At 44.7% G+C, this 22,926-nt stretch overlaps 2 protein-coding genes across 2 annotated transcripts; one reads left to right on the plus strand and one right to left on the minus strand.

The window, feature by feature from the left end:
* Positions 1-5,492: 5,492 nt before the first annotated feature.
* LOC117436668 (uncharacterized) lies at positions 5,493-8,338 on the minus strand. Its single transcript, XM_034066193.1, has 4 exons — positions 7,924-8,338; positions 7,267-7,461; positions 6,613-6,675; positions 5,493-5,849 (listed from the first exon to the last, which is right to left on the minus strand). The coding sequence occupies exons 1-4, from the start codon at positions 8,242-8,244 to the stop codon at positions 5,493-5,495; spliced, it is 936 nt and encodes a 311-aa protein (XP_033922084.1). The 5' UTR covers positions 8,245-8,338.
* Positions 8,220-21,215, plus strand: LOC117436656 (nucleolar protein 8-like). Its single transcript, XM_034066039.1, is given in 16 exon segments — positions 8,220-8,287; positions 8,648-8,831; positions 9,074-9,136; positions 10,086-10,164; positions 10,477-10,624; positions 11,373-11,441; positions 11,761-12,568; positions 12,571-13,129; positions 13,131-13,624; positions 13,627-13,676; positions 13,961-14,077; positions 15,475-15,594; positions 15,855-15,939; positions 16,826-16,970; positions 18,609-18,766; positions 20,204-21,215. Coding segments are annotated over 15 exon segments (2,991 nt in total). The 5' UTR covers positions 8,220-8,281; the 3' UTR covers positions 18,673-18,766; positions 20,204-21,215.
* Positions 21,216-22,926: the final 1,711 nt, after the last annotated feature.

Raw genomic sequence — 22,926 nt, forward strand, 5'->3', positions numbered from 1 at the left:
TGAAGATCTTTGGCAGCTGTGTGTCACCTCTGAGTGTTGCCACAATTCAACTTCAAACGGAAGGATCTTGCCAAAATCACTGGTTTCCTGGAATGTTTATGTCCAGGAGGGCTAACTGCAGTGCCAACCTCACCTGGATGACCATGGTGATGAAAATGGGAAGTCCGACTTCATTATGTGAAGATGGTTTCAACCAGATGCCAAGAATAACTGGGCATCAAGAATAATTTTTTTTTCCAAGAGCTTCTTTACCCCAAATGTTGCTTAAGCGACTTCTTTTCCTAAATAAATTAAGAGGTTTCCATTTATCCATACAGATAACATGGAGCAATATCTTTAATTTCTCTAACTCGTTTCAGTGACCAGAGTATTCATTTCCAAAACAGTGTTCCCTAAGACATCATCCAGAAACCAAATACTGCTTCTAAGGTCTGCTCATGATGTTCCTTCTGTTCCAGTAGCTCTTTCCTAAACAGTTTCAATATGAAGTGAAAGATGAATAAGAAACTTGTTATTCCATCTATGTCATAAGTAAAATGCAATCTCATTTCACTCAGGGCAGGTCTCCTCAGCAGTCTGGGAGCCTGAACTGGTGATACAGTGAGTACTTGTTGCCTTCTATATTTTACCTTCTTTAGTGGGTGTTTTCCTATAAAAATATATACTTGTCAAAAATCCAGCAAGAATTTGACCTTTCCCAAAGTACTGGCCTATTTTAAAGAGAATTTTAAACTCTTTGCTTTTGGCTGTGAGCAGAAGTTGAACCCTGTGATAGGAATAACTGGGCAAGCAACTGTGTCCTTTAAAATGAAATACCATCAATCCTTATTCTTATATACAGCTTCAGTCTGGAAAGACATTAGTAAAGAGTGCACAGCTTCCCTTTGCTTGAGCTGCAGGAAACAGCTGCTGGAGCAGATCTTTCATAGAATCACAGAATCCCAAACTGGTTTGGATGGAAGGGACCTTAAAGCTCATTCGGTTCCAACCCCTGCCATGGGCAGGAACACCTTCCACTAGAGCAGGTTGCTCCAAGCCCTGTCCAACCTGGCCTTGAACACTGCCAGGGATGGCGCAGTTGCTGTGGGTACCTGGCACCAGCTCCTATTTCCTCATCACACAAAGTCTTCAGGAGGATCATTTACATTTTATTTAACTTCTTCTTTCCTGAGCTCATTGTCTCTGTATTTTTCCACCCAGTTAAATCAAGCTCCCTAGAGCTCTCCTTCTAAGCACAAGCACTGTCATGGTGCAACTTTCATACTTGCTAACTCCCAAGAAATACTCCCATATAACCTTCTGGTTATCCCTCACGTATTCAAACCCTCTGGTTTAGCTGCACTTTTGCTACTGCAGTAACATTTTCCATCCTTTTGTCCTTTTTTCCCCTTTGCTTTTCACCCTATTGAGTTTCTCATTAGCCACAGATTATTTTTTTTTAAGCAGCTAATTATTGGCTTCTCTCTCTAGACTCTTCTTCTGTGTGCCTGAGACTTGAGTTTGACCCCAAGCAACTGGAATACATTTTCCAGTTTCTTGTTTAAAGCCTCCCTGTAAGTAAAAACAACTTTGCAAACTGAAAGAAGATTTAAATCAGCATTCTTTCTGTAACAGATTTCTCTGATCACTGCTTTCATTTCCACAGCATTTGCTTGGCAGCAAGGCCTTGAGAAAATAGCAGCTCATTGCTTTGGAGATAAACTCTTATCTGCTTTATAATTTAATATCCCTGCCACTAAGTGGAAAATTCGCTTGTCAGTCTCTGTGCCTGTTACATAGCCTCAGAAGCAGCAATAACATTTACCGTGTCAGCTCCTAGGACAGCTCAGATTAAACAACTTTGCAATTAAAGTGTTTACAGATTACAGCCTTTTCCCTCCTTCCTCATTTCAGGCCATTTCATTAGTCAACTGTTTTCTCATTGCCTGGTTTTTCTGTAGCTCTGTGGCATTGTCATACTACTCAGGCTCAGGTTTCTCCTTGGCTTGCTCAAACACCATCCCTCACCATCAGCATCCTGAACTGCCTCCCTGCTACTGCACCTGGGTAGGTCAACTCATCCTTCTGTACCACTTCTAGACCCTTCTTGTCTTTGCTGTTATGGTTTCATTTCAGCCAACCAACATTTCAAGTTTGAAACATCCTTCTCAATAAGATAGCAAATCTTTCATAACCCTGTGCCCAGCTTTAAAGGGGTTGATGGGTTTAAAGTGTAAGTGAGAAGAGTTTACCTTCTAATACAAAGCTAAACAGCAAAATAAATAGATAAAATAGACAAATAGAAAAGTTGCTTTTGAGCCAAGCCCCATTTTGATGCTGCATTCTCAAATCTAGTAACTGCATAAGGGTGTTTTCAGAGCAGGAGAAATTAGACAGCTATTGAGGGGAAAAGTGAAGCACGGTTTGAATGGGCTGCCAAATGTACAAAGGAAACCAAGAGGAAACACCATGCTTCTAGCTTTGATAAGGCTGCGGTACTTGCAATGCTGTTTGTAATGGTCATGTTCCTTCACATGGGAAATAACTCAGCAGGAAGCTGCTGTCAAATGGAAACCGCTGAGTGATGGGGGAAGAATCACCTCTGATCTGCTCTGGGGTGCACTCTGCTGTCAGAAAAAGCTACATTCCCCCTTGCCTTTATCATAAAGAGTTCAAAAACTCAGCGGCAGGGATGAGAGGAGGCGGGGGAAAGACAGGAGACAGGGAGGCAGGGAGACAGGCCATAATTACATTCTTCTTTCTCATATGACTAAACAGGATCAAAGGAGCAACAGCAATGCATATCCCCTGCCAAGAGATCCTCCTGAAAATCTTCCTTTCCCAGGGCAGCCTGAATGTAAGAATAAGCTGAAACATGGCAGATTACTCCAACAGGATAGAGCACGTTGGTACCACCCTGGTCTCTGTGTCCCAGGCTCCCTTTGCAGATGTTTATGGAGAGCACCTGCTGACAGACTGGACTGAAGATGGGTTGTAAAGGGTGTTGATGGAGAAGATAAGAAATGTATTTGCATCAGGGGAGGAGAAGGAAGAATGAGGAGTCCATAGAAAAGTGAAGTGGTGGAAATGATGAGCTAGGAAAGCAGCAGCGTTTACTGCAGACAAGAGAGAAACAAGATTGTGTCCACAGGAGCCAAGAAAACAGCTGGTTGTGGTTAAACCACAGAATAATGTAGGGACTGGATGTGATTCAGCTCAGAGAGAATAAATAAATGTTGGATCTTTCCTACATGTGAAAGGAAAATGTGATTCCCAAGGCTACTGCTGCGATCAGCACAGTCATTCAGAAAAACCAGCAAGAGGTCAGAGAAAGCGGCATCCTTTCAAAGCTAAATGATGCAAAACTGCACACTCGGAGAAACATTTCTCACAGTTCAGGCATCTGTTGCAAACACAATTAACCATACCTTTGCTATGCGAAGAAGGACAGCAAATGTCCTACAGAAAATGTGCCAGGAATGCCTCAGAGAGAATAAGGCAAATCAGAGATACAAGGATAAATACAATTCTATGAAATCAAGTAGTAGTGCTGTAGCTGTAAGTACAGGCAATGTTTACTTAAAGCCAGATATGTTAACATCGAGACACAGCACTGCAGCATATGGTAATGTTTCCAGAGGCAATAAAGTAACACTAGACTACTGAAGCAGGCTGTGCTCTTCCGCAAGATTCAGTGTAAGTTTAAAAGAAAAGAAAAGCACTGCTAGCACACAGAAAAAGAGTGCTGCATTCAAGAGATGCTGTTTATTCAAGGGCTTCTTAATCCAATAGTGTAAAGGGAGAAGGGATTCCTATGACAACAGACAAATTACACGGACATTACTTATCGTCTTGTGTAAATTCTTCTATCCTTTACCATCTGCCTGCCTCTCACAGGCAGAGCCCTTATTGCAGCCTTCCCGTTCTTAAAAGGGGCCTGTAAGAAAGATGGGGAGAGACTTTTATAGCAGGGCCTGTTGTGATAGCATGAGGGGTAATGCCTTTAAGCTAAAAGAGGGAAGAGGGAGGCTGGAGGTGAGGAAGAAATTCTTTAGAGTGAGGGTGGTAAAATCCTGGCACAGGCTGCCCAGAGAGACGGTAGATGCCCCATCCCTGGAGACATTCGAGGCCATGCTGGGTGTAATTCGAGGCAGTCTGATTTAGTTGAAGAAGTCCCTGCTCATTGCAGGGGTGTTGGACTGGATGACCATTGAAGGTCCAGGCAACACAAACTATTCCGCGATTAATTTATTCGTACTCTGGTTGTGCCCGAGCCAGGGTCTGGTGTTTGTCCTGGTGTCGCAGGTGGATTCTTCAGGGAAGTCATCCTTGGTGGGCTGACAATTGAAGGAAAGTCACAGGGGAAGCAAAAGGTGATAAAGTAATAGTGGAAGGGTAATGGGAGTCACAGAAATCGTTTAGATTGGAGAAGGCCCTAAAGGTCAGCGAGTCCAACCGTTAACTGAACATTGCCGCGTCCACCAGGAAACCATGTCCTGAGCTGGCCCCCGACTCTGCACTTGCTGCTGGAGCAGCCGCCCCTGTGGCGCGGGTGCCGAGGAATTGGGTCCCTGCCCGTGTGCTTCACAGCCAGCCCTGTGATGCAGTGGCCGTGTCACAGTGGGTGGTGTGTGGCCGAGGGTGCCCCTGCCCGTATCCGGGGTGCCTGCGTGCCAGCGGCGCTGATGTCACAGTGGCCACAGTGAGCGGGGGCAGGCCTATAAAAAGGGGAGGCTGGGCACAGGTGTCACTGCGACCCGGTGAGGTGCGGAGAGGGCAGGGCAGAGACGGGGCTCTCAGGGAGCTGCAGAGGGAGGAGGGGTCTCGAGACCACAGGGCTCTGGGCCTGTGCTGCGAGCTCACCCGTGTCTTGCTTCTCCCTCAGAGGTAGCAGAGGAGCATTTGGAGAAGACGCCCCAGCACTGCTGGGACGGGGACTCTCCAAACACCCACCGTTCATTTCTTTCACATCTGCAAGGAGCTCTGAGACACCTGACTCGATGGAGCAGGGTGAGAGCAAAGTCCCCCGCCTACAGCCTGGCAGAGGGACTCTTGGGACGGTCAGCGTGGGGCCAGGAGCATTGGCAGGGGGTGTCAAGAGCTCCCAAGCCACCCTTGGGGAGGGCCCCTACTCTCTTTGGCAAGCGGGACCCAGCTGGGCAGCGGGCACCCACTGGGACACCCATGCCTGCAATGCCCTTTGCTCCCCAAGGCTTCCAGCCCTGCCCAGCAGCCAGCTAGGCAGGGACAGAGCAGCCCTTGGGGGCAATCCCTCGGGGACGTGCCCCACCAGCACCACGTGCAAAAAGGTGGGCCTGCAAACGGGCTGTGCCGGGGCTATCCCAGCGCCCCGAAGAACGAGTGACCAGCAGTTCCAGCAGTGACAGCCAGGAGCCATCGCTGTCCTCCTCTAGCTCCCAGCAATCAGGGAGCAGGAGCCCCAGCAGTGACAGCCAGGAGTCATTGCTGTCCTCCTGTAGCTCCCAGCAATCAGGGAGCAGAAGCTCCAGAAGTCACAGCCAGGAGTCATCGCTGTCCTCCTCTAGCTCCCAGCAATCAGGGAGCAGGAGCCCCAGCAGTGACAGCCAGGAGTCATTGCTGTCCTCCTCTAGCTCCCAGCAATCAGGGAGCAGAAGCCCCAGCAGTGACAGCCAGGAGTCATCGCTGTCCTCCTCTAGCTCCCAGCAATCAGGGAGCAGGAGCCCCAGCAGTGACAGCCAGGAGTCATCGCTGTCCTCCTCTAGCTCCCAGCAATCAGGGAGCAGAAGCCCCAGCAGTGACAGCCAGGAGTCATCGCTGTCCTCCTCTAGCTCCCAGCAATCAGGGAGCAGGAGCCCCAGCAGTGACAGCCAGGAGTCATCGCTGTCCTCCTATGGCTCCCAAGAATCAGAGAGCAGCAGCCCCAGCAGTGATAGGCAGGCGGCAGGTCCCTGGTACTAAACATCAGCCGTTCCTGGCACTGCGGCACTGGGGCCATACCACGGCTCCCCAGTGTGTGAGAGCAGCAGCGGCTCCAGCCCCCAGGGGCCCGAGCCATGGTGAAAGTGCTCCCAGTTGAACTGTCAGACCAAACAGCCTGCACGCGGCCCAGAAGACAGCAGGAGAGAAGCCAACCGGCAGCACCACGTGGTGAAAGGAGCACCCACAGCCAGGAAGTGCGGGGCTGTCCCAGTGCTCACCGATACCTGAGCCCAGCAGCCCCAGCAGGCAGCTGCCATCAGTGGCATCCTCTGGCTTCGCAGCACCGGAATGCGACAGCAGCTCCCTCCCCACTAAGCCCATGTGGGTGTGAGACATCTCCCACTTGCAACATCGGGCCCGGACTCCCAACAGGTGGCCCGGGTTCCTCTGTGGGACCAACCGTGCTTCATCTCTGAGCGACAGCTCTGATCCCCCTCCATTGGCACAATAAAGGTGGCCCTTCATCTCTGGACTGGGAGATTCGAGGCTCATTGGTTGGCTTTCTCCTCCTCTGCTCCCTTTCTCGAGGGGCAGCGTCAGGGCCTGGGTGTCTTCAGCAACATTTTTTTATAGGATGTTGTATTGGGTTACTGTGGTGTAATGTCCTGCCTGAGATACTATTTCTTGGGAGCCTTCCAGCCTGGACTTGGGCTAATGGAATTTGACACTAACTCTTCCCATGCTGAATGTCCAGAACGTGCTAGATCCTTCTTCTTCTCCAAAGATGATGAACGCCTAAGAGGTATTAACACAACTTAGTCACCCTCTTTTCGACAAGTTATCTAGACATTTTGGATCCTTTCAGGCATATGTATCTGATAGTTGATTGTTTTCAGTGTTTCTGATGTTCTTGTTAAAAATATCGACTACTGGTATCAGTCACATATGCCTACAAGGTTTTTGATCCAAAATATTGTGGGGGTTTTTCTTCTTCATGTCATTAATTTCAAAGTAAAAACAAAAACCCAAAACAAACAAGAAAAAAAAACCCAAAAGAAAACCAAACAAGCCCTGAAGCAAAGAAAACAACAAACCAACCAACCAACCAAAAGCCCCAAACCACAAGCAGCCCAACAACCACCCGTATGCCACCAAAGCAATTGCTTTTGATATTCTAGCCAATCTGTTGGCAGATGCGGGATAGTGGTGCTGAGCTTCTAATGAAACAAATGCGGTTTCCCTGCAGTCTGCGTTGGAGCCTATCAAGGAAAGGTGCTGCTGCCGTTTGTTTTTCTTAGGACGCAAGGCCGTAAGACGTAACATTTCTGTTGGAGGCTCCTGTGGTGGTGGGGGCGAGAGGGGAATATGAAGAATGGGCCTCCTGACTTTGTTGCTGTGTCGCTCATGAGAGTTACAAAGAGGAGGATATTCAGAAGGGTGTAACCACATTAATTTATTCTTTTTGTGCAGAGGGCCCGAAGTTATTTTGTAAATCTCCATGAAGAAACTACTCTGGCTGTTCCTGAGCCAGGGTCTGGTGTTTGTCCTGGTGTCGCAGGTGGATTCTTCAGGGAAGTCATCCTGCAAGAAAGATGGGGAGAGTCCTTTTTAGCAGGGGAATTTTACCCTGAAGTCATCCTTGTTGCGTTAATGAAAAATGCTGTCTTCATGATGAAAGATGCTCACATGGCATGGAATGGAGGCTCTAAGGAAAACTACAGGGAAAGCAAACGGTGCTTAAGCAACTGTAATGGTCATTAGAGCCGCAAATGTTGAGGCGGCTGTTGGCGAAGGCCGGTAAAACCGTTGGAGCTGCGAGGTGCAGCGGTGCTCGGCTTTGCTCCTACCCCTCACAGCTCCCTCGGCCAGAGCCGGCAGCAGCCCCCGCAGCCCCTCCGCTGCTCCGGCCGCAGCACCCGCTGGGCGGCTGCAGGGTCCCGCCTGCCCCTGCGGCTCCGCGCGCTCCCTGGAAGAGGCCGAGAGCAGCCCTGCCCCACCCCCCGCTTCCAACTGCCCAATCGCCCGCTTCTGCCTGGACGCTACCATTGCGGCTGCGCAGTCGGAGGGCGCCGGCTGCGGCTTCATACTCCTGCCCGGAAACATAGTCCCTGCGACGGTGGTTCCCGATGTTGTTGTTGGAGTTGGTGTCATAAGCGTTGTTTCGTGGTGGAGGTCTCTGTTTTCTGTTGTTGGTTTCTGATTCGTGTCTTGTGCCAAATTCACTGCTTTTCCTTTTAGTGCGTTTCTCTCGCACCTTCTCCCGTCTCCAGACCCAAACCTCGTGTACTCCCCACACTGCTGCAAAGGCAGCTGCCGGAACCTTTTTTCCCCCTGTGCCACAGGCAGGGGTGCGAGGGGGAACATTAATTCAAGTGCGCCGCGTTACTCTTCGCTGCTGGAGATGCTGGTGGGTGCTGGCGTCCCGTGAGGATCCGCGGGTAGCGAGGCTGTGGGTGCCGGTGCCGCTCCCGCCTCCGCTTCTGCCGCTTCTGCCGCTTCTGCCGGTGCCTCCGGTGCTGCCGGTGCTGCCGGTGCCGCTCCCGCCTCCGCTTCTGCCGGTGCTGCCGCTGTAGCTGCTGCTGCAGCTGCTGCTGCCGGTGGTGCTGCTGCTGCGGCGGCGGCCTCGTCCCGATCTCACGGTTTCCCGTTACGGGGCGGCGTTGGCGGCCTTGGCTGCTTTGGGAACGAGGTGTTCCTTGGCTCGGTGCTATGAACGCGTTAATCCCTCCTGTGTTAGTGGTGGTGACCAGTGCTGGTCTTCTTACAGAAAACCGGAGAGCTCGGGACAGCTGGCGCAGCCGGACTTTCCCACGTGGAGATGCAGCGAGTGCCGAAGCGCTTGTATGTTGGAGGGCTTGGCCATGCGGTGTCTAAGGCTGAGCTGCAGGAACGATTTGGCAAGTTTGGGCATGTTTTGGATGCGGAGATTATTACCAGACAAGATGATCAGGGTAACAGCTTTGTGTCAGTCTTTAAAAGTACTTGGAACCATTCTTTTTAAAGCGAAGTGGTTTTTAAGTTGTGTGTGAAACGGTTTTGGTTGGGGTTTGTTTTTTTTTTTTTGCTATGTTTTTTTGGTTTGTGTTTTGGTTATTTTTTGTTTTTGCTTATGACACACATTATTGTCAGTTTTCAGTTTTAACGGAATCTGTGAAAGTACATAGAAATGAACTGAGTGTTTCTCTTTGCTCAGGGAACCCTCTGAAAGCTTTTGCTTACATCACTGTCAATATTTCAGATGTAGATCTTAGAAAGTGTAAGTATGTGGTTTTATTCATTTCTTTTTAAGTAATTTATGGTTTGGAGCCAGGTTGCATTACTGAAAATGCACCTAATGTTGTTGTATCAGGATGTGGTCAAGGTAGAGCCTGTTTCCTTCTATTTTGTCGTGTTCATTCCCTTTAAGCTGCAATTTGATTTAAGTTACTTTACAGGAGCTCTAAGTAGGTGTAAGCACATTAAAAAAGCTGCTTGTGATTGAGATGAGCGACTTAATGATCTTGTTCTAATCCTTGTAGGAAAAGTGATAGGAAATGTGCTTCAAACACTTGCATCAGGTCTGTAAAAACATTGTGACTTGATATGAGAGGAAGCCCAGCAGAAGAGTTTATGTAAAGCATGCTCCTGTTACAGCAGTATTACAAATTCCAAAGTCATGGGATTACAAAACTAGTTGCAGGGTTATAAAACGACCTGTATAATGCGTAGCAGCAAAATGGCATGTGAAGATGCCTGTTCCCAAAGAGAGGAGTTGGAAATATGCCCTTTTATGTAGGAAATGTTACCGTTAGGAATGGGAAAGTTGTTGGAAAGTGACTATTTAAGAGCCCTTGACACTTTGCATCCTAAAATTCCAAGTACACCGTTTTTCTCTCTGATTTTCTGTAGTCCTTAACTGTGTTATCAGAGTGCACAAGAAGTGACGTCAAGAAGAGCCTATCTGACAGTAATGTAGAAACATCAGGGTACATGTATCTGAATTACTTGAATGAGTCTTCTGAAGTCAGAATTTGAATTTTGGATGTGGACTTTCTTGTTTAAGGCTTGGGTATTAGACTTTTCACATACAAACTTAAGTCAAGTGAGTAATAATACCATGCTGAAGGAACTTCTAGCAGAAGGCATAGTTAAGCCTGAGATGTGCTTTTTTGTTGTTTTATTCTTTAATGTAGCAAATATTCATTTCCCATCTCCTTGTTTTACAGGCATGACACTTTTAAATAAAACAAAATGGAAAGGCGGGACACTGCAAATTCAGTTGGCCAAAGAAAGCTTCCTGCACAGGTAAAAATGAATTTAAAAAAACCCATGCATATGTTGCTGCTGAAGTTACCCCTTTTCTGATTATCCGATAGTATTATGATTGTGCTTTCGGCTGCTACGCTCTTAATCTTTCTAGATCTTATTTACACTGGGGCACTGTTGATGCTCATTAGATACTGCAGCATGTTTTCCATCATTATTCCTTTAAAGGCAGCAGATGTGCTATTTCTTTGGGTAGGAATGGTTACTGTTCCATGGAACAGAGTTGCTACCAGCTGTAATTTAACACACGGGCAGACTTTTTTATCATGCATGATGTGCTTGTTGGTACAGGCTGGCCAGGGAGAGGGAGGAAGCAAAGCTGCAGAAGGAAAAGCCACAGAGAAATGGCCAAACATCTCTGTTAGAATCGCTGAAAAAGGTGGGAGTTGTGGACTTCTTTATGAAAGCAGTGCCAGGTACAGAGGTGCCAGATCATAAGGTATGGTGGGGCAGGTGTGAAGAGAACTAAAGCAAAACAAAAGCCAGAATTGGGCACATGCTTCTTACATCTGTATTTGTGTCAAATCTCTACCCTTTATGTAAAGAAACCCTTAGGAAATGTCCAACTTGTGAAACGCAGTCTAAGGAGATACCTTACGTGTAGACTTACTCCTTCTGTCGAATGTTGCTGGTGTTCTTTGTCACTCCTAAAACTTGTCTTGATCAGACTCTTGTGATGTTAAATTACTCCTTTATGTGGAAACATCTTTGTGTCCCCCTTAAAAGCATGTAGGCAGAGTGTGTGTCTTCTTTTTATACAGCATATACGTTTTTGATGTCTGGATTGTCGGGAGCTAATCTCTGTGCTCATGCACGTTCGGGGTCATGGTCTACACGTGCTTGTAAAAGTAAGACTTGGAAGGAAAGCACTGAACATGGACATTTGGGTAACAAAGATTATACTTTCTGCAAAGCTTTCCAAGTTATTTGCTGAGCACAGAGTGGTTTTGGAGGGTGAGGGGGGGGTTTGAGGCATGTTCTTGTTCTTTTTTTTTTTCTTTGGTGAAGGAAGCTGACTGACTTGCTCGGTACAAATAAATCTCACTGAAGAGAGTAAACAAAAAAGAGCTAGTCACAGATGGTTCTTCATGACTGCTTCTGTTATCCAAGAGCAGGCATCTTGTTTTATTGCGGGGTTCCTTCCGTTCCTTGTTTATTTGACACTGGTTGTTTTTCTTCTCTTTCAGAAATGGGTTGTTGGCAAATTTGGAAGAGTCTTACCTATCCTGCACCTCAGGAGTCAACAGAAAAAGAAAATATCCTTTTCCAGTTGGTTGGACATAGGCACGATTCCCTTCTTTCTTTTGTCATATGGGGAAACATTTGCTTCGCAGTCTGAGAGGGTGACATAGCAGCCAAAGTTGATTCACTGGATTCCCTAAGTAAATCTTGCAGTAGGCTTGTGTGATTTGAATACATTGTTCAGACTTCAAGTTGGCTGCTTAAAGGCTTAAGGTTCTGACATGAAAAAGGACTCTGGGTTGTCCTTTCACACAGAATCCAGCCTGTTCGTAAAGACTGGAAGTTTGCTTGCTGAAAGCATCATGTTGGGTTAGTTCCTTATCTCAGACTCACATTATGAAATATGACCCATCAAAATATTGCCATAACCTTAGAAAGCTGGAGCCAGACGTGACAAATGCCGTTCCTGTTTCTGAGCTCTCTTGGCACTTGGAAGCGAGAGGTGACAGCATAAACACAAAGCGGAAAGGAGGGTCACCTGCACTGAAGAAGCCACCTAAAAAACTGAGGCAGCTGGGCAGTGAGGCTTTGAATGGAGCAGTAGTTCTCCCCTCTGGGTGCCAGTCAAGTTCAAAAACCACAAGCTCACCCCAGCTAGATCAGCGATCAAAATGGAAAGCCAAAGAGAAGTCTAAATTGTCTCCACTGAGGAGTCTTAATAATAAAGTATCTGGGAGAGGCATATTATCAGATGAAAGCAATGTTTCTGGTGTTACGCCTCAAAATAATATGAGTGTTTCTGAGAGTGATAGTGATTCTGAAGAGGAAATCAGAGCAATGGTAGAGAGGCAAGTACAGAAAGCTGAAAATGGCAAGGCTGAAAGTGACCACTTGGAAATTGTTGGGGACAATTTTGAATTAAAATACAGTAGTTATTGGTCCTTAAGCAATCCAGATGCCATGAAGCAAGCTATCAAAGGAAACTTTAGAGAGAAAAAGATTATGGGATGTGATAATGGCTATCAGTCAGCAAATACAGGTGAAATTATTGCTAAAAGTAAAAGGCCACATCTACATAACAAGAACTCTGCAGTTTTAGACAGTTGTAAACCGGTGAAGGTGGAAAATGAAGACATCTTAACTGAGAAAAAAATTGATTTGCTAAATAAATCCTCAGTGAAAACTCATCATTTAAAAGAATATAGAGAAAAAAAGGCAAAAAGAAAAAATCCCAAACTGCTGCCTTGCAGAGCACAGCAGGTAACAGTACAACAAAAACAAGTGATAATGAAAGCTCTTGTTCAGATCCTGAGAAAGAGGAGTCTGAAAGCAGTTTGCATTATGACTGCACGATGCAGAACTGTTACCGCTTAGACCTTACATTGGATGACTTACAAGCATTAGCTACTGGAACACGCGGAGAAGAATTAGACAGTGCATGGAGCTCTAGTCAGTGTGCTGTTGAGGAATATCCTAAGGGTAATGTTGGAAATAAAACAAACCTTTCAAAATTTTGCCCTGCGGTTAGGAAAACATGTATCTGCCCTGAAGATGTAGTTGCTGCGATTTTGGCAGGGGAGGAGGATGCTGATGAAGCAAGTTTCAAGGGACAAAATAATTTGCATTTGAAATATCAGCCCTTCAGAGGAATGGGGTCCCTTTGTGAAATGGAGTTACCCAGGGACAGCGCTGGTTTAGAGAAGAGGTTTGTAGAAAGATTAGATCTGGAAGCTTGTGTTTCTTCCTGTGAGGAGGAGTTAGAGACAGCAAAAGAACCATCAAATGTGTTCAGTTGAACTCAACAGTAAAAAGCAACAAAATGCGCATTGTGAACCGCAGGGGGAACTGTCAGATGCTGCGTCCTTTGCAGATGAGAGAGGTCAGCCTGTGTCCAGGCTGCACTTGCAAGGGAAGAACAAAGATGCAAGTTCTACACGATTCAAGCAAAGTTCAGAGTGTGGAGATGCTGCTCCTTGTACTGATCAGAGTGAAGACGAAAGCAGTGACGTGGACAGTAATGCAGTGTCACAGAAACGCACTAAGCGACAACTGAAAAGCCTCAGAGTACTTTCAAAACAATCAAAGCAGGATGTAAGCAATCAAAATCCAGAATGCGAAGCTGATAAACATGAGGATGGGAAGAGAAGCCTTCTGGAAAATAAAGAGCTTTGTCTTCATGCTAGTGCTTCAAAGGAGCATAGACCAGAAAAGAAACAGTTGCAGGATAACAAAAGGAGGCTAGCAGCTCTAGGGGAGAGACAGAGAGGGAGTTACAGAAGAAACTCATTCAAGGAGCTCTCTCCAATCTGGTAATGACACTAACAACTTCTCTCTGAATAGTATGCAATAAAAGAAACAGGGAATTAATAGACGTGGTTTAAGATATGCTAAAAATCATTGGAATTTTTGATTAACATTGTCACTTTTCTTGTGAATGTGTATAAAGTATGAATGCTAATTCCTGGAATGTGTCTTGAGTGGCAAGAGGAATAGTAGATTTCTTCGTTCATGTCATGGAAACGTCTTTTAGATACTGTGTATGACTGTAGCAAGTATTTGCTAAGTTTGACGTCAGAGTTTTGCTCTTCCACAGGATAGCCAGCCAGCAGGCAAGCATAAACACGTGATATTTCATTCAGATGTGGAAAGTGAAGCTGAAGTAGATGAGACGTCGAAGAAAGATGCCAGCTTGGGAAATACGCCTGAGCACGTAAGTGTTATTAGGAGCAAGTCCAATATTCTGTAAAGTAATTCCATATGGGTATGACTGTGCCTTGTGTTCCATATGATTATGCCTCTTTTTCTGAAGACTTTTTTCTAGTGAAGTGACAGAAAAAAGTGGGTCAGGTTTGAATTAATAGGAAGGATTCTTCTCTCTTTTTTGGTAACATGGGGTAGGTTTCAAAGAATTTAACCCTGCATCTGCTAAAACTGGAGAACTTTGAGAATGTGTAAGGAGTTTGAGATTTGTATGAAAGGGACTCTGACTTGGATGAAGAGACAAAGAGTGCTTAAGTCACATTAATTAGTTTTGAAATGTTACTGCTTTTAGTCAAAGGAGGGGGAAGAGTTTTGGCTTGAGTACTGTAGAGGGACTCTGGTCTTTCCAAGCTTGTGAATGAAGAATCTATTAGTTAACTGTGTTAATGCACATGTCACCTTTTTTAAGTGATGTTGGGGTCCAGGGAAGTTGTGTGGGACTTCCTCCACACACTGCACCTGTGACCATATTTAGCAGACTCCTCAGGATTTTACTGCCTTGCTTTCAGCACAGTTAGATACTCACTGGAAGAGAACTTCTTGTGTCATATTTTCTTAGTCACATCTCAGCTAAGTTGGATGAAGCCTTGGGTGATATGGTTTAGTGTGAGGTGTCCCTGCCCATGGCAGGAGGGTTGGAACTGGATGATCTTAAGGTCCTTTCCAACCCTAACTATTCTATGATTCTATGAAAGGGGCAGAGCATTGGGTTTGCTTTTGTTGGGTTTTTTTTTTCTTCATAAATGTTCTAAGATTCTGACCATTTTCACTGTGTAATTAAAACATTTTTCTCATTTCTCCTTGTGCTTATCACTCCTTTCACCCGTGTATATCCTTACCCTGTATTTAGAATCCATGCCCTATAATTTCCCCTTTCTTTAAAAGAACTTCTGATTAATGGCAAACTGTTTAAAGCCATGGAGTGCTTACCTTTTGCATTGGTTTTGATCAACTGACTTAAACTATATCCTTGAGTTTATGCCATAAGTGAGGCTTGTTTAGAAAGGGTATAATTTGACATGCATATCTTTCAATATCTCCCTTGACGTAATCAGAAATTTGGGGTTTTATACCCAATTATCTCGTATTGTAAAAGCCAAGTTACCCTTTGCATAGATATTTTTGTCTATGCTAAAGTTTAATAGTCTTAACTGTAAAACAGAACTGTACGAGTTGTGTGCACAATGTAGGAGTTGCAGCACATGGATCAGTAAGTGAGCTGCATGTTCTATAAATACACTTCTTCAGGTAAACTGGAAAGCACATGAACAAAGCTGATGCTGATTGATTTTCTGAAATATAGGTAAACTGCTACTTTTCTCTTTCTTCTTTATTTGTTTATGTAAGGATGAATCTGCTCCTAAAACCGTGGGCAGACTGTTTGACAGCAGTGAGGATGAGCAAGATGATGTGGACGCTGAGAGATTCAAAATTAAGCCCCAGTTTGAAGGCAGAGCTGGTGAAAAAGTGAGTGAACCCATTACTATAATTCAGTCTTCTAAGTCTCCATTAATGCTGTTTCAGAAGTACGTCACACGTGGGTTTGCATGATTGCTGAACGTGATTTTGACAAAACTGCAGTGGAATTCCCAAAACCAGAGGAAAAAGAAGCCATGGAGGAAGTGATAGATGTTGGGGAGTGGAGTTTCTGTGATGTTGTCATCTTTGAAGTTACTGAATGTCAATTTTCTTCTCCAGTGCTTAGTAGTGTCTTTCATTTTGGTTAGCTCTTGAAATTGCAGTCACGGCTTGGCACGGATGAAAGATTCCGCATGGATGCTCGATTCCTTGAAAGTGACAGTGAAGAAGAAGGTAAACCTGCTCCTGTTTCCTGGTTAATGACAGTAACAGAGCTACATCGTGGAGCCTTAATATTGGATGCTTGAAACAACTTATGGAGTACTTTTACTTCGGTGATTTCTTAAGAAAAACAGCTTGGCTCTTGTGGCTGTGCATAGTATACATTGGTGGCTGTGTTTTCTCAAACGCGTGTGTCGCAGAAGTATTTGTAAGAGCTGAGTGAGATGTACTTAGTACATCAGTCAGCATCTGAAACTAGTTTTTTAATGCAGGATGATCCCAAATGCGTTTATCCATGTTTTTCATAGTTAAGCAGTGACTTCTTAAGATAAACGTTTTGACCATTACACTCACATAAACAATTTTGTAGTCATCCTGCAGTCCATGGCTGATTTAGTAGCCTTAGAAAGAAAGATTTTTTTTTTTTGGCGGGGGGGGTTACTTTTTTTTAGTTTTTTCGGGTTTTTTTAGTTTTTTGTTTTTTCTTTAAACAGGACAAGACAGAAAAGCCAAAAGTTAAAACATGTTAAAATATTTCTTTTTTCCACCCCCTATCAAAATTGCAATTCTTAACAGTTTTCAAGATCTAGAATTTGTTTCTGAAACTTAAATTTTTGCCTACTTGTGCCACTCCCTTTGTTGCTTCAATGTGATCATCTGTCCAGTGTCTTATCAGGGCCAAGTAGTTGTACAGTTATGTGATATAAGCAGAGAAAAAGTTAAATAATGGATCGGGTTTTCTGCAGTGCAAGGGAGAAAGCCTCCAAGTAGCTTTAAAATGAAGGAAATGATGTGTCTGAGACATGAGCACTTGTAACATAATAATAATTTGGTATATCAGATATGGCAGGCTTACTCAAGTGGTAGGCAGGGGAAAGATGATGTATTTTTCTTATAGCAGAGACAAACATCTTGAAGGCAGATGAGGAAGAAGAGCTTGCAGCAGAGAAAAAGAAAAATCTGGAAATCCTGGGAAGTCTCTTGAATGTCAACTTGGAACACCCTACGCTGACAAAGAAGGCCGCAAGTGCTAAGAAATTCAGGTATGAATTGTCTGTTTTCGTTAAAGAAGGAATTTTAGGAAAGCTTAGTTTTTGCCTATGTTACACAACTAAATTTTTTACCAAGCTGATTAGGAAAAGCGTTTCCTTCTCTGTTGTGTGCATTTGAGGTTAGTCTTCACTGCAGTTTCTCAAGTTGAGTGTCTCAATAGATTATACAACTGATAATAGTTATTTTATGCAAAAATACTATTGGTGCTTGCTCGGGTTTCTTCTAATAGATGTAGATTGGAGTGTTGATTATGAAAAATCAACATTTCAAGTCCTTGCGTAGGTAAGACACATTTCTATTCTCTGTGGAGACAAACTTAATGTGGCTACATGAAGAACATGAGAGTTGGGCTGTAGGTCAGTAAGTTATTAACTGCTACCAAAGTTAGAGTCTAAGGGTATTGTTTTGGCTGGCTTGAAAGGGATTAGGCCTTCATCAGTCCTCTTTTTCAGTGGAGAATTTGCATCTTTTTTTTTTTAATCCTTTTTTGTAATTATTATTTTCATTTACCTGTATTTCTGCTTGAATTCTTCATTAGTTTAGGACATTGGTACATGTTGCTGTTGGGCATGCTGTAGCCTTCATTAGAGGACGATGATAGAGGTCTGGAAATGTACTGTGGGAAGTATGGTGAGATTTAACTATGACCTTTAACAGAAATTGGTCTGTGGAGTGAACTGGTGGAAGTTAGTAGCGTTAAGGGTAGTGCAGTAGCAGACAGTTTTTAACAGCAGTCACTCCTGGAGTTGTATCAGTTGATTGCTGACTGCTCTATACCAGTCGTGACCACTGTACAGTCATATTTAATTGTTAATTACTTCCGTACAAATTCTAATGCATTCTCTAAAGCCTGAGCAGAGGGGGGAATCATCTGTGCAGCCCCGAAGGTGATGTCTAGGACAGTTCTGTGAATGATGGTGTTCTCTAGTACCCAGTTAATGGTACAGTGTGTAGCTATTTACATGTAGTTAATTTATGCTATAAGAATTAATTTAGGGAGAGAAGGGGAAAGGGAAACAAGTGCTTGCCTTCTTGCATTGCCATAAGGCAGCATTGGCTTTGCTACACTAGTGTTTTGATTTGTCTAAACCTTGAACTGCTTTAGCTGAAAGTCCTCAAACTGTTTAGATTTTGGAAGGTGGGCATAATGGGTGTGTATTTGTTTTTTCTTGGTTAGTCTGTGGGGTTTTGGGAGTTTGGGCTGGTATTTTCTTGGTTTTGTTTTGGTTTGGTTTTTTGTTTGGGTTTTTTTCCCCCCTCAGGTATTTCAATTTTGAACTGTTTAGTACTAGAAGAAATTGAGATCTGTTGGTGTGGATAGCTGTACTGCTATAGCTCCTCAAAAGATAAACAGGTACAGGTAGAGACTTACTGCATAACACACACAACTTGAGGTCTAGGTTTTATAGTAAATACATCAATTTGATTAAAGCCACTTCTGTTTGTAGTTTTTCCTGACCCAGTCACTGATTACCGGGTACTTCGTAAATGCCAGTTAGGCTTTAGATAGATTTGGAGCTGTTTTGGTCAGGAATTCAATGTGAATTTGAATCTGACTGTAAAGGTTTAGGGTAGCTTTCACTTGAGCATTTAGGATGCCTCATGGTTTTTTCTTTCTGTTTTTATAGAGATATTAATGGCCTCCGCTATGATCCCACAAGAGAGGACCTACTATTCTTGGCCATTTTGTAAAAGGAACACTCAGCACTGCAGTATTTCATTCTATCTTCATTTCATGAACATCTAGTTGCTCACGAAGCAGCAGGCATGTTTGATTTCCTCACAGGTAATTCTATAGAAATTTTATTTCCAGACAGGTCTGACTTTGAGCACTATCTTACCCCTCAGCTTTCTGAGGGATGATTTAGAGACAGATTATGGGCGTCTCTCCCCACTCCTGCTCATGGTAGCTCTACATGGAGAGATTCAGGCTGGATGTGAGGAAAAACATCTTTACAAGGAGGCTGGTAAAATACCTGCACAGGCTGCCCAGAGAGGTGATAGGTGCACCACCCCTGGAGACATTTGAGGCCAGGCTGGATGTGGTTCTGTGCAACCTGATCTAGTGGAAGATGTCCCTGCTCATTGCAGGGGATTGGACTAGATGAGTTCTGAAGGGCTCTTCCAACCCAAACTATTCTAGCATTCCAAGATAAGTCAGCTAGAGTCTGAAAACACTTCCGAGTGTGTCAGCTTACTATTAGGAAGCAATTTTTGCTCACTATTTTGTATTATCACTGCTGCCTTTTGCTCTGCTATAGACCATAGAACCTTCACTGAGTCAATAGCACATTACCTATGCACCCCACTGCTGTATTAAACCGAGGAAGTCAGGAGGTGACTACAGTCCCCATAAAGAATCAGCACAATTTTGTAGAGATTAAAAACTTTACCTACACCCACAGCGGTGGATAAAGAAGTCTGAAAAGAATATTTCAAGTGACGTTGAAGAATTACAGTGGGCTTTGCAGGGGGGAGGCGCACGTGCGCTGCTTTAACTCCATCCCCAAAGCAAGAGCCGACGGGCACCGGCTGCTCCCCGTGCCGCGGCGCGCCGCTGGGTGGCGCTCAAACACTGGCAGCGGCCACAGCCTCCGCGCACACACGCCCCCCTCGTGCGCTGAGCTCCGGTAGCGCTCCGGCTCCAGGCCCAACCCGCCCGCCCACCCAAACGGAATGCCATGGGAAAGAAAACCCGACAGCAACAGGCAGCAGCAGAGCCTAAGCAGGGGCTTGGACATTCAGACTGACAGAAGGCCGCTGCTTGCGCAGGGACGGTCGTTAGCAATAGGAACTGAAACAGCCCAAGCTGTGCTATCGGTTTTCATCTCTGTTCCCCTCCCCTGAAGCTAGGAGAGCTGGCCTCTCTGTCCTTCACGAGGAAGGTGTTCCCCATTTGATGCGCAGACATTTCTCAAACTTTGTAAGGAACGCCCCACATGGCAGCTCATCAGGATTTAATTCTCACTCTGGACAGCCTCAACATCTCTTGCTCTAAATGTCCCCTGAGTTCCTGGGGCAACTTATGTTGCTCGGAGCTCCTGACACCTACTGCTAGGCTTGATGCTTACAGCCAAAAGCAGACTTCTAACTATAGCTAGTTAATGTGCACCAAAATGCTATTTTGATGACCCGTTGAGCTGCTTCTGCCTTTAACATTTTTTTTTTTTAGCTCAAGCTTACTTTTGTTGGTGTGTTGATAACCACGGTTCTTGCATTTTAGGATTCTGGATGCTCCTGCCACAATTATAGAAGAAAAGGGCTGTGAAAACCTGCATGGTTTCAGGAAGAAAACTCTGGAATTCAATGCCTGTTTAACCTACGTTTTGACCTTTCTATCCCAGTGAAACACCAATACCCAGAAAAACCATCAGCTGACCACTGCAGCCTTCACTTTTATACACCAGAGCCCTCGTAAGAAGACAACGTAAGAAATAAGGAGCCATTTGCTATGAGTAATGCCGAACAGACAAGCATTGGCAGAACAAAACCGGAGGCCTTACCCTATGGTGCCTTTTTCTTCCCAGCCTCTCTAGGTCCAGACTGACAGAATATGCAAGCGAACACAGTAGTTTAATCACAACCAAGAATGCTAAGGTTAGGTTTAACTAAAAACTTCAATCAGTAGAGATTTAAATCAAGAACAGTCTAATTTAGTATTGAGAATGTCTTTATTTCCCAATTTGGTTGTCCTGCACAGAAAAAGAAAAGGTCAGACATTTCAAAGCTCTTACTTACTCTATCCCCAGGATGCTGATGTTTATGACAGTTACTGGGAAGTTCTTAAATGTATGAAGCAATTTCGATAAGAAATTGGGATTAAAATATATCCATACTATCACTGGTAGCTACTCACCTTAGGCAGGGGGCAGCTTCCACTACAACAAGAGAACAAATGCAGAAAGCAGACAGAGTCACCCTTTCCCAGGGCATTTTCTGTTTGATTTTTATCAGGCAGTGATAAAGGAGTCTGCAAAAACATTGGACAGCCAAACGTATGCTTCTGATGAAACAAAGCCAAAACAATCCAGGGACATGGACCAAAACCTGTCAAGTGTGGGAATGACAGCCTCAGTAATACTGATAATCTGGGAGAGAAGAGTTAGGAAAAATTCCTTGCTTCGCTATGAATTTCCTTTGCTCAGACAAAGGGGCTTCAGGTCCCCAGCTCTAAAGCAAATGGCACCATCAAATCCTTATTTTGAGAGAAAGAAAGCAATAAACATTAAAACTTTGGAGCAGTGTTTCTGTAATTCCTGTGTAATTCTGTAATTACACAGTGTTTCTGTAATACTGAACACCTGATTTTTGTTAATGTGCAAGATGTTTTGGGGCTTCAGGCCTTGGCTCTTCAGGCTCTGGTTTGCACACAAGATTCTTTACAAAATCTGCAAGCACAGGAATAAAACCAGGATACATTTGCATTTATTAATTACTTAGCAATACTACACTAAAAGGTGGACACATCTTACACTTCTATCTGTTTGTTCCCTTCAGAAGCTGCTTCCACCCACGCTTTATACTACCGGTAAGTTCTCCTGCTCTGAGGACAGCCTCACAAGATCTTCCAAAGAAAATGAAAAGGTATATGAGCAAAATCTGGCCTTTCTTGCTGGCACTTGCACACTTCATACACTTTCAAGACAATAAAACAATACAGAATCTCAGCCTGCTAATAAGAAAATGTTATTCTGATGACGTTTGCAGCTACTTCTGCTTAAGACAAGGTCAGCATCTGCAAAAGAACTTTCCTGTCTTTGTGCTTACGAGCCAGCAACCAGAAAAGTCTCTACTCCACACTTGGAAGTAGTTTCTCAGATGCCTTTCATTAATGGTCAATACTTGCTTTTAATCATGCTCCCTTGTTAGGTATGACTGCTAAGAGAAAAGTATAGGTTACTATAGCAGAAAGTTAATGTTACCACTCTTACCAACAGGAGCATCAATGTCAATTTAGCTGGTATATTTACTTGAAAGGAAAGTGTTAGGAAAAAAACATTCTTTCTAAATCCCTAAGATGCTCAGAACTTCTTTCCAAAGTCTAAAACAGTTGCAGGAGTTTTCAAGAACTGCAGTCACCCAGGTTTCCAAAGTGTAAAAAGCTGATCTTCTCTGCCTCACAATGAGGTTTATGTCAGTAGAGTTTTCTAAGTGCATTAAGGTGCTTCCTTAAGAAATAATCACAAAGTACAGAATAAGGATGGTGTAAATCACAGGGATTAATCTGATCAAGAAAAGCTAAACAGAACTCAGGCCACCTGTGTTTTCAGTGACTCCATTCTGCCTCCCCCCCCCTTTTCTCCTTCTCCCAGCTCATAGTGGACTCCTAACACAGAAATAAACCAAGCACACACAGCAAGACATGAAGATCAGAACAATCCAGCACTGCAGCAGGATCACGGCAAGAACTGACCAGACTCCACAACCCCAAACACCCCTGTCTTTAGGAACTCACCTCTTCCCAGGCACAAGCAAGAGCCGTGACCCCAGCCTGAAATGCCCTGGGGCAGGGGTGGGGCGAACCAGCAGCTGGGAGAAAAGAGGCAGGATGAGCAAGGGCTTTGGTTCCTTTGCGTGTGATGCCTGCAGCACTCCTGGTGCTCAGGATCGGCTCCATAGGAGTTGCATTTACTGAGCCTGACTTCAGAGGAGAGGTTTCTGTTCATCTGGTACCAGGAATGCTTTCTTCCTGGAGCAAAGTGTCTGGACTACAGCAGCATGACTGCAGCCTATGAGGGGAGGGAAGGAGAGGTCACAGCTGCTTCTTGTGCTCTTTGTCCCACAGGAGGTGGGGTGATGGAGCAGTGCTGCTTTTGCTTTTACCCCAGGAAACTTTAAATAACCCAGCCCACAGCTCGTGAAGTTTAATTGTGCTGTGGCTCTAGCAGTTCCATTCTGCCTGTGCATCACTCCTGGCACTACACTGCAAGCAGCTGCTTGGGGTTC

Source organism: Melopsittacus undulatus, chromosome 9, assembly GCF_012275295.1.
Source record: "Melopsittacus undulatus isolate bMelUnd1 chromosome 9, bMelUnd1.mat.Z, whole genome shotgun sequence".
NCBI classification, from domain to species: domain Eukaryota; kingdom Metazoa; phylum Chordata; class Aves; order Psittaciformes; family Psittaculidae; genus Melopsittacus; species Melopsittacus undulatus.